The 12,103-nt window shown below is 39.8% G+C and overlaps 1 protein-coding gene across 13 annotated transcripts in view; it reads left to right on the top strand.

The window, feature by feature from the left end:
- Nucleotides 1-12,103, top strand: part of DGKI (diacylglycerol kinase iota) — a 479,729-nt gene that overhangs the window by 289,936 nt on the left and 177,690 nt on the right. For all 13 annotated transcript variants that reach the window (XR_006268612.1, XM_043463812.1, XM_043463811.1 and 10 more), the window contains 2 exons: nt 3,186-3,259; nt 5,299-5,410. Coding sequence is in view for 12 of the 13 variants with exons in the window: in XM_043463812.1 (XP_043319747.1) it covers nt 3,186-3,259; nt 5,299-5,410 (186 nt within the window). In the remaining variant the exon portion in view is untranslated. The remainder of the gene's footprint in view (nt 1-3,185; nt 3,260-5,298; nt 5,411-12,103) is intronic.

Here is a 12,103-nt window from a genome sequence, read left to right as displayed (position 1 = left end):
ACTAATAGCCTTTGACATCACTTTCAGATGTTTCAGTTCTCATAAAATACTAATGAAAAACTAGTATCCTTTAGTCGTAGCGACTCTTGAAAACTGGAATGTTGCCTTTTTAAATCTAGATAGGAGAAAGAGACATAGTTCATTAAACTGTGAAGATCTTAATTTTGATAAAATGATGGTTATTTAAGTAGCAGAAACCTTGCCCGAGACTTCTGTTTCTTCTATGGCGGCCTGCTAGCAGCCAAAAATAAGCTTTCCTTCTTCTCCCAGTATGTTTTGCATTATTGGGAACATTGTAGCACCTGCCTGGAGAGCCAGTGAGTGGAGGGCAGTGGCTCTATTGAATGGTGTCCACTGTCTCACTCAGCTGGGTGGAAATTAAAGTCCCAGTGTCTCCACACCACCGGAGAGCTTTTCTCCCCCATCTGGCAGGCCTCCTGTTGAGAAATGTCTCGGGCATGGGTGGCCATAGAGTGGGGATTAAAAAAAGCCTGCAGAGATGCCAAAGTGGCAGCCAGAAACCTAGAAAAGATTTGATATCAGCCAGTAGGTGTAATATTGCTGGTGGATTGGTCTGTGTAATCATCTTTTATTTATGAAGAGAGGAAAAAACAAAACAAAACAGTAGAAATGAAGTCTCAACAACTGGGATTCAGTCCTAGGTCTGTCTTTATGAGGTCTGCCTATATGACTAAAAGCACATGCATTTGAAGCAACAATTACCATTGTGCTATGACACAGAAATACACAAGTGTGTTTCTACAATTATGTCACTGAGTGTGAGACCAAAAAGATGGGAAGTCAGAGCAATTAGATGTACACATAACAGCAGACTGTCTTATCTTTGCCCTGGGGTGAAGTCAGTGTTTCTGATTTAATAGTTAATAATCTAATCTCACAGAAATATAAAATATGTGCACAAATACTATATACAGACACACACATATACACACCCAGAGGATAGTAACTGAAACCTACATATAGCCTTATTTTGTTCTAGTTCACGTGTGTTCTTCTTGTTTCGATTCATCCACATGTGAGCTTATACACAGGAAGATTTTTTTGTATGCAAATATTTTCCTTTGTGTGTTTGAAGTAGGGAGAAAGTTGAAAACTGTGGTCCTAAAGAGTTGTGAAGTTTAAATGCAATAATATATAGGAAAATTTTGTTAAATATTGTAAGGTGCCCATCCTCATAGAATTTGCTGAGTTCCCAGAATCACTATGTTTGTTTCAGGAGGAAAAAGTAGAAAATTAAAAAAAAATTAATTCTGTTCTAAATAAAGTAATATATAAGTATAGGTTTTTTGCTGTAATGCAACAGTGTTGCTTTGCATACTATTAAGGTATCACATGTTGTTTGTTTTTGTTTTTGTTTTTTTGAAAGTTTTAGCTGCTTACAACACTCAGTTTTGCTCCTTTAAGACGTCTACATTTTTTCTTCACTGGTAGAGCCATCTATCAACTCAAGTCCTTAAACTGCGAGACCTTATGTGTGTTTAAGATTTTGAAAGTGTTGTGAAAACACCTTCGATCAATGTCTAGAACTTCATTCCTATCTAAATAACATTTGAATTCTCAAATGTCTTTGCTTATTTAGGATTATAAGATTTCCCAGAAACAGCTTTAGAGAATGCTCATGAAAACTAGGCTGCATTAAGATCAGCTGGGAGGAGGAGAATGAGACAACCTTGATGGCTAGCAGAGTCATCGTAACCTGGATTGCAAGTCCCTCTGAAGAAAACGTCAGAAATTTGCAAGGATCTTGGGAATGCTTTAACCCTGTCTCCCAAGGAGAAGACGGGGGGTAGGGGTGGGGTACATTCTGTGATGAGGGTGTGAGGAGAGCAGATAAACAGCAGGCTTTATACCTTTGACATCAAGAGGCCTAGAGTCCTGACCAGAGTGCTCCTCTCTTGGCGTTTGTCCCCAGTGGGAAATGAGCAAGGGAAACGAAAAGCGTCTTCCTTGATCAGTGAGAGGATGCTCTTGAGGAAAGCACTAACCAGTCAGGCAAAGTGAAAGTGCTGGTCGCTCAGTCGTGTCTGACTCTACGACCCGTGGACTGTAGCCCACCAGGCGGCTCTGTCCATGGAATTCTCCAGGCAAGAGTACTGGAGTGGGTAGCCATTCCCTTCTCCAGAGGATCTTCCCGATCCACGGATGGAACCCGGGTCTCCTGCATTGCAGGCAGATTCTTCACCATCTGAGCCACCAGTGAAGCCCCAGGCAGGTCAGGGAAACCAAAGGTATTGAGGCCAACCCAGCCTGAGGCCCTTGAAACCCAAAGTCACATCCAGAACCAATGAAGTGGTTCATCTCAGAAGACCAGTCGCAGTCTATAACAGATTACACTGATAAAAGCAAATCACTAATGGAGATAATGCTAATTTATAATAAATGGGGAAAAAACATGCAGGATATATTCCTTTCAAACTGCTTTCAAAATATTACATCGAACATTTTCAAAAGACAAATTATCTCAAAAAGCAAGGAAAATAAATGGTCATATGCGTGACTATTTTTGAATCAGATGATGGTGGTAGAGATTACTACTGCCTCATCTTGAGGCTTTGTCCTTTTATTCTTCTAAGTGTTCATAAATCTTTTAAGGATTTACACAGGGAACTATATTCAATATCTTGCAATCCCTGGTGGTTCAGTTGGTAAAGAGTCTGCCTGCAATGCAGGAGACCCGGGTTTGATCCCTGAGTCAGGAAGATCTCCTGGAGAAGAAAATGGCAACCCATTTCAGTATTCTTGCCTGGGAAATCCCATGGACAGAGGAGCCTAGTGAGCTACAGTCCGTGGGGCCGCAAGATTCAGACACAACTTAGCGACTAAACCTACCTACCTACCTAAATCTTTTAATGTTGATACTACAAGCCAAAGCATCTAATCACAGTCCAAGGTTAAGAATAATGAGAGTTCCTTGGATTGTGAGACCAGAGAAAAACATTTTGGTCAAATGCAGCTTTGCTTTTACATGAAGTCAAAGCAAAACCAAGCCCGAACTCTGGAGCTGGGGAAGTTAGAATAAATTTTCAGTCGTAGTAATGGCCATCCACGTCAGCGGAGACAAGGACAAGGTACAAAGACTTTGGTACCTGCCCTTGTCAGCTAAGTTGTCTTGTAGACTTGCACCTGCTTCAAAACCCTTGCTTTTTCTGCTTTGATTGTTGCAGTGTGATGGGACTGATCTTACCCCAAAGATCCAGGAACTGAAGTTCCAGTGTATAGTATTTTTAAATATACCCAGGTAAGCCCTGTTCTTATTGTTTTCCTTGGTTTGATGTGAACTCTGTTTGACCTAAGGTTCTCTGCTTTCATGATGGAAAATTTCCAGGTACAAGAGATGAAAAATAGTTACTTTAATGACTTATTTAGAGTCTCCAGGCCTGATAATTTTTTCTCCTGCTTGCTTTGTTTAATGTTCTCTGTGGTATTTTTTCAAGTATGTGGTATAGCACGCATGATGTATACTTACCCATCCTTAAGAAGCACAGGCAGCCCTCTGGACTGAGACATTTTAATGTAATTCTCAATTACTTACCCCTCCCACCCTGTCACCCTCCACAGGAATGATGGACTTGAATAAATACGTGTTCTTAGTTTCCCAAAAGCTATTAGGAAACCTTCCAGCCTGATTTCAGCATGGAATTCATTCAAAATCGTTGCCAGATGATTGCTTTGAAAAAAATAGGATCAATTAGAGCAGCATTTTCTAGCCAGAATATCAACTTTCTTTGGTGCTATTATATACCTCAGGAGAAAGGGGTATTTAAGATTAACTAGTCTCAAAATAAGCACATTTCTCAGTGGGCTTAAATTTAGCTTCTAGGCTCCAAAGCCAAGATTTTGAAAGGGATGGATCTCTGACTCTTGTTTGCAAACCAGACAACTCAGACACAAAAATCCACAAGTAAGTTCTATTTAGACTGAATTTGGTTGAAATGAGAAGTGTATGTAAATCTATGTCTGGGGAAGCATAGTCTCCTGATGACTTTTGGCCGTGCTCGGTTTAGCCCCTTACAACCTATTCCAGAAGTATTTTCATCTTAGTCGTTGAAGTAGGGGGCCTAGACTCTCAGGAAACATTGTTAGCTTGCTTTAATTTTCTTTTCTTCTCCTCATTCTTCTTCTTGCTCCTTCCCATCTCCCCTCTGGACTTTGTTTATTATTTTTCAGTTTCCCTGACTTCCCTTTCCCTTTCTGATCTCACATCTTTGTCTCATCCCTTTTTCACCCCTCTGTCTTCAGTTGCTGTTCCCCCCCCGCCCCCCGCCCGGGGTACTCATTGTCTTAATTATGTATTTACTACTGATTCTTACCCACCTCGATTCTCTTTTCCTCTTACTTGCATGTATATGTCTTCCTCCAAGACCAAATTCTGGAACCACCTATTGATAACTCATGGAATGTCATGGAAAGTAGGCCTATGTGAATTATAGAGTAAGACGCACACACGCACACACACACACACACACACACACACACTACTGACACTATGTATAACACAGATAACTAATGAGAACCTCCTGTATACCACAGGGGGCTCTACTGGAAGCTCTGTGGTGACCTTAATGGGAAAAAAGTCTAAAAAGAGGGGATTGCCGCTGTTGTTCATCACTCAGTCGTGTCCGACTCTTTGTGACCCCATGGACTGCAGCACGCCAGGCTTCCCTGTCCTTCACCATCTCCCAGAGCTTGCTCAAACTCAAGTCCATCGAGTCAGTGATGCCATCCAGCCATCCCATCCTCTGTCACCCCCTTCTCCTCCTGCCTTCCATCTTTCCCAGCATCAGGGTCTTTTCTAATGAGTCGACTTTTCCCATCAGCTGGTCAAAGTATTGGTCCTTCAGTGTCAGTCCTTTTGATGAGTATTCAGGATTGATTTTCTCTAGGATTGACTGGTTTGATCTCTTTGAAGTCCAAGGGAAAAAAAGAGGGGATGGATGTATACTATCGCTGATTCTCTTTCTGTACAGTAGAAAGTAACACAACATTGTAAATCAACTATACTCCAATACAAATTTTAAAAAAAAGGTTGATAAATAATGAATTAGTAGAAAGTTGGACACCATGGAATGCTTTTGTTGTCGAATTTTGACCCATTATCATAAATTGATACTTGGAGGAGTAGGGGATAAGCCCATTTTCTATTGGGAGACATGAACCAAGAGTAGAAAGCTGTTCTTTTGTGAAATCAACATCAAATCGAACTATAAATTAGTACCTGATGATGATCACGAGAGGACTGGCACAAAGTCTAATTCTGATTTTACTCTTCTCTTGCAGATATTGTGCTGGCACAATGCCCTGGGGGAACCCAGGAGATCACCATGACTTTGAACCTCAGCGTCATGATGATGGTTATATTGAAGTCATTGGATTCACCATGGCATCTTTGGTGAGCAATACATCTGTTTTATTGAAGCAAAATGCGTTTTAGTCACAGTGAGAGTTTATTCCTTTTATAAGATTTTGGTATAATGGTGTCTTCTGGCTTATCAACTTATGAACTATATGCAATGTAGAGTTCCTAGGGGAAGCCAAAAACAAAGTCATTCTTTGTGTCACTAAAAACAGGTGATGCATATTTGCTTGAACTTCAAAGGTAAATGAATATTATTTGTTACTTTTCCTGATATTTTCTATCAGAATGAAATCCAAAGTTTTTATGTTAATTACATAGCATTATGCCACAAACATATCCCAACATTGATGTAGAAACCTTGCCATTTGATACTTTGCTGGTTCATAGAGGACTCAAGTTTAGATAAAAAAGAACATGGTCATTTGCATTCATCTCCATTTTGCCCACTTAAGCATAAGATGGGCATCTCCATTATCGCAGAATATCTGAATATAGAAAGACTTCTTATGCCATTAATGAATATTCACTTGCCAGTATTGAGATCACCTTGCATTTTAGTTTTGATTCCTGGCATTAGACAAGTAAGTATAAGGTCAATCAACAAGCAGGTTTTAACCTTATGTTTTAACTTATTATTGAATGATAAAGAAACTAATTAAAAGTTTTGCTTATCATTTTATCAGATATAGATCAGCCATACTATCAGTTTGTAAAGCAAATGAAAATAAAGCTTCTTCTTGTACTTGACTAGCACTTAGTTCGTGCTGTTATATCTCAAGGCTAGAAGGTTGTATTTCTTGTTCTAAACAACCTAAAACAACTCTCTCTCTCATCCATCTCATGGACTTCATCCATCTCATGGACTTTTCCTCCATCACCTTGAATTGGTGAGATTTAACAGAATAAACTCTTGTGATTATGAAAAGAATGTCCATCTCCTGAGACGGTGATGTTGCTCATTACATTTGATGTGTCTAGAGTGAAATGGTCATTAAGTATAAAAGATTGGTCTGGGAATGATCTAATTTTCAAGATCGTACATAGCTCATATATAACTCTTTCTCTCCAAAAGTCTTTATGTTAATTATAGATAAAGACTCAGCCAAGAACAAATAGGAATAAGTCCAGGTAGGGTATGTGCAAGGAAGAATGTTTGGAGGTGCCTGAGAAAGTCGCAAACCTGGTCATGTGTTATTTTGCTCATTCATTTATTCACTAATCCAGTGAAAATGTATTGAATTTTTGCCATGAGAGTTTCCTAGTTCTGGCTGAGCTGTAGAAGGCTGTCAAGGAATGGCTAAAAGAAGATGATCCCTTACCTAGACCTGTGAGGGCAGAGAGAATATGAGACACTTTCCCATTACTCTCAAGATCACAAACTAAATCTTTATTGCAAAATGGAGTTTCTTTCCAAATCTCCATCCTTTACCACTGCCCTTTGTGCTTTTAGCTTGTTGCCTTTCAGGTCAACTATAGCACTGGACGTCCTTTGCTTCTTTGTACCACAGGACCATTGCATATGCTGCCTTTCTCAAATGTTCTTTACCTCTTCATCTTATATAACTTTTCAGTCTATATCTGTGTTAGGTTCTTTTTAGAAGTCTTTCTTTGGTTTGGGTTGTTTCTGCTTATAGTTATATAGTTAAAGTCTGAACAAGAAGGAGAAGACAGAGTGAAACTGGTAATTAGAGAAGAATTTAATGGATGGACTCTTTACAAATAATGCACTAGGTTTATGAGAAGTGACAATGGAGGGTAGGGTATTCCTGAGCTGAAGATGCAAAGGCAAGGAAGCAATCAGCTGTATCAGGAAAAGAATGACTTAGGAAGGACCACCAGGTAGGAGGTGTTTAAGTGAAAGCAGTCATCCTGTGCCAGCCTGGCAGGGAGAGAGCCGGAGACATCAGTACAGTTCTTGCTCTCCAGCCATTAAACAGTCTAACTGGCTCAGTTTCACAGGGTAGGGAAGAGGGCAGGGAAGGGGTGGAGTGTCTGTTGGGTGGGAATGGCAGGTGGCTGGTATCCATCAGTCTCGTGTATCACTGATCCACAGCAGAGAACCTGAGACTTGTAATTGGCAATAAGAAATGTGACAGGATGAATGGATTTTGCCAGGAGAAGAAGAATGGGGCTTGGCATTCTTGAAAAAGGGAAATGTACAGACGCTTGGTAGTCTAGAGACTGCAGGCTTCTGTGCAGACTACAATCAGTTTTATGTAGCTTAAAAATAGGTGAAAAGCGAAAGTGATGCAGATGGTCCTGGAGAGGCAGGCAGGGGTGATATCGCGAAGTGCATTAGAGAATTTACCTAGGAGTTGTGACTTTGGGGCGTCAGTAAAATGTGTTTTCAAAATAAATATTTGTTATGGGAAAAGTTCACTGGAGAAACTGATAGCACATTGAACTCTCATTCACTATCAGCTAGCCTCATTTATGCGAGCATGGAGAGTCGCTTCAGTTGTGTCCTATTCTGAGACCATATGGACTGTAGCCCTCCAGGCTCCTCTGCCCATGGGCTTCTCCAGGCAAGAATACTGGAATGGGTTGCCGTGCCCTTCTCCAGGGGCTCTTCCCGACCCAGGAATCGAACCAGTGTCTCTTATGTCTCCTGCATTGGCAGGTGACACTTAACCTATTATCAATTTATGTGCAGTCTTATTTCTGTCTCCAACTATGGTCTCTTCTCTTAAACTATTTTGAAGTAAATCTAAGACATTATATAATTTTACCTGTAAATATTTCTGAATTTTTTTAAATAAGACTTCTTTTATGAATACAATCATGCCATCTCAAAAACAATAGCATCTTAATATTACTAAATATCTACTCAGTGCTCAATTTCTAATTGTCTTGCAGATGTCATTTGTTTTCTCTTGCTCGTTCGTTTTCATCTGGATTCAAATAAAATACATTTGTGGTGATTAGTTGTTATGACTCTTAAGTCTTTGCAGCGCACATCTCTCTCTTTTCTTTTTTTCTTCATTTATCTATTAAAGAGACCAGGCTATTTGTCCTGTGAAGTTTCCCTGAGTCTGAACTGTACTGATAATGTCCAAGGGGTCTCAATAATGTGCTCTTCTCTTTTACCTGTTTTTGCTAAGTTGCTAGTTGGATATAGATTCATCAGACACGTATTTCTCCACATCTCTTTTGTAAGTAATGTTTTATTCTTCCAAAGGAGGGTATGGAATGTCTGGTTCTCTTCTCTCTGTCTCAATCATAGTCTTTGATGATCGATGTCAGGATCCAGTAATCATCAGGGATTGCACAGCAGTGATATTCTGACTCTTTTCTTCATTTGTTAACTGGGGTGTTTCTATAAGGAGAAGGTTTTCCTACACCTACTGCTTGGTTGGGGCTTCCCTGGTAGCTCAGTGGTTAAGAATCCGCCTGTCAATGCAGGGGATACAGATTTGATCCCAAATCTAGGAAGATCTCACATACCTCAGAGCAGCTAAGCCCATGTGCCACAAGGCTTCCCAGGTGGCCGAGTGGTAAAGAATCCTCCTGCTAATAAAGGAGACACAAGAAATGTGAGTTCGCTCCTTGGGTCGGGAAGATCCCCTGGAGTAGGAAGTGGCAACCTGCTGCAGTATTCTTGCCTGAAAAATTCCATGGACAGAAGAGTCTAGCAGTCTCCAGTTCACGGGGTCGCAAGAGTTGGAGATGACTGAGCACACTCTGATTATCCAGTTATACAGTTTGTTTCAGAGAAGCAGGACAAGTGAGTCTTTTATTTATATATTTTCAAAGTAATTTAGTTCATTTGTGTCCTTTGGTGACTGTGGGTTTAAAGTGGCATCAGATTTTGGGGATTTCTCCCATGGAGGGTTTAAGTCTGTATAACCTCCCCTTGACTCTATGTGGGCTTACAAATACTTGGCGAATAGAGTACGGTGGAATTGATGCTATGTAACTTCTGAGGTTGGATCATTAAAGGCCAGGCAGCATTTGGAAAATATGGGCAATATGGATTGGTCTCTAATTAACAGGGATTTTGTAAATGCAAGGCAATACTTATTTAAAATATCCCATGCTTTCATTCATTTTGTGTCACTCATAAATGTTTATTGAATAGTTGTTGAAACCCCAAATACTTATTGAATCCATAAGTGACACTTGCTGGATAAAACAGGTACAAAATGAACCAATAGAAAAGCAGTGTCCTCAGGGTGCCCATAGTCCAGTGTTGGGAGGGAGGTGAGGAAGGAAACGAGCAATCACAGACTGAGGTAATAAATTCTGGGGGAAAGGGATGTGGAATGAGGATAGAAAGGAGAACCATGTTTACAGATTGGAGTCTATGGGTGAGATTGCCAAGTGGCCACTCCCATAGAGGCGTCAGCTTAAGAGAACATGGAAACCAGGAGAAGGACCAGTGGTGGCTCAGAGTGGTGATGTAGATGGCGAATGAAGGGCAGAAAGAATTAGATTTTTTTTTTTTTTAATTTGTTGTTTTAACTGTTATGGGGAGTTTGCAACTGATGGCATGAGACAGGATTGGATTAGTTACTCAGAAAAGTTATCTGAATGTCAGTGTGAAAGTGACAAGAATCTCCACTTCTGGGGACAGATGGACAAATCAGGATGTTGGTACCAAAGTCTAGGTAAAGAGATGAGAATATCTGAAAGCCTGAATAAAGAAAGTGATGATGAAGACAGAAGGGGTTGATGAATGGATAGGGACTTATCTTGAGGGTGAGAAAGGGGTGGGTGGCCAGCGTAGGCCATTGAGTAAAGGTGACAATATTATATGAGAGAGAAAATATAAAAGAAGGATAAAAGTGTCAAAAATGAACTCCGTTTCATGTAAGTAAAAATTGAAATCCCTGTGAGACCTCTAAGAAGATATACTAATGTGCAGTTTGAAATGTACGCTTGGAACTCAGGAGAACTCACTAGTATGGGAACGAGTGTTTAATATTCTATATCTTTATTTATCTTTCTATCTATCTCTCACATCCTGTCATGAGTAAATAAAGGAGAAAAATAATAGATCGGAGTTGGTGTAGAGAACATGAAATTGTAAATTTATTAAATGTAGATTAAACTGCACAGTTTTGAACATCCCATGTAATTTAAATAATGTTACTCAAGCTCCAATACTTTGGCCACCTAATGTGAAGAGTTGACTCATTGGAAAAGACCCTGATGCTGAGAAAGATTGAGGGTAGGAGGAGAAGTGGGTAGCAGAGGATGAGATGGTTAGGTGGCATCACCGACTCAAAGACACGAGTTTGAGCAAACTCCAGGAGATGGTGAAGGACAGGGAAGCCTGGCGTGCAATAGTCCACAGGGTCGCAAAGAGTCAGATATGACTTAGCAACTGAGCAACAAAAACAACAACTCAGTACTCATTACATCTTACTATAGACATATATGAGTATCAAATTGTTGTTGTTGTTACTATCCATATAACATGGGCTTCCCTGGTGACTCAGATGGTAAGAATCTGACTGCAATGCAGGAGACCTGGGTTCGATCACTGGGTTGGGAAGATCCCTTGGGGCAGGGACTGGCAATTCACTCCAGTGTTCTTGCCCAGAGAACCTCATGGACAGAGAGGCCTGGAGGGCTACAGTCCATGGAATCACAAAGAATTCGGACACAACTGAGCGACTAACACTTACTTACTTATCCATAGGGCAGACACCGTGTATTTTTTTCACTCGATAATGAAAGTGCTTTATTTTCAGTCCTTAAATTTCACATACCTTGAAACTATTATATTGATTACATTTCTGAGAAGGTAGATTATTTGAAAACACACATCTGTGTAAGATGATTATATAAAGAGAACAGTATAATTATTTGGGTAAAAATACATCTATTTTTGTGTATATAAAATATTCAGAGTGATACTTTAACAGAGATTTGAAATAGAATTACTAGAATGGGAGAAAAGATTATTTTTATAAAACTTTTTATCTTGAACATTTCAAGACAGAAGTATTCAGTTCATTTTACTGGTTGAATTTCATTCCTATTAATTAAGATGACTCTTCATTGGGTGCTCGGTAACCCAATTACCTTTTTGGATTTCATTCAGAGCATAATCAGACATTGTAAGATGTATTTATTTCTAGATGGAGAAGCTCTATACAATCAGCAAAAACAAGACTGGAAGCTGACTGTGGCTCAGATCATGAACTCCTTATTGCCAAATTCAGACTTAAATTGAAGAAAGTAGGGAAAACCACTAGACCATTCAGGTATGACCTAAATCCAATTCATTATGATTATACAGTGGAAGTGAGAAATAGATTCAAGGAATTAGATCTGATAGACAGAGTGCCTGAAGAATTATGGACAGAGGTTTGTGACATTGTACAGGAGGCAGGGATCAAGACCATCCCCAAGAAAAAGAAATGCAAAACGCAGAGTGGCTGTCTGAGGAGGCCTTACAAATAGCTGTGAAAAGAAGAGAAGCGAATGGCAAAGGAGAAAAGTAAAGATATTCCCATTTGAATGCAGAGTTCCAAAGAATAGCAAGGATAGATAAGAAAGCTTTCCTCAGTGATCAATGCAAAGAAATAGAGAAAAACAATAGAATGGGAAGGACTAGAGATCTCCTCAAGAAAATTAAAGATACCAAGGGAACATTTCATGCAAAGATCGGCCCAATAAATGACAGAAATGGTGTGGACCTAACAAAAGCAGAAGATATTAAGAAGAGGTGGCAAGAATACACAGAAGAACTCTACAAAAAGATCTTCATGACTCAGA

The sequence above is a fragment of the Cervus canadensis genome, chromosome 3 (genome assembly GCF_019320065.1).
Source record: "Cervus canadensis isolate Bull #8, Minnesota chromosome 3, ASM1932006v1, whole genome shotgun sequence".
Classification (NCBI taxonomy): domain Eukaryota; kingdom Metazoa; phylum Chordata; class Mammalia; order Artiodactyla; family Cervidae; genus Cervus; species Cervus canadensis.
The sequence above is the reverse complement of the archived record's forward strand: the minus strand, read 5'-3'. Positions and strand labels throughout refer to the sequence as shown.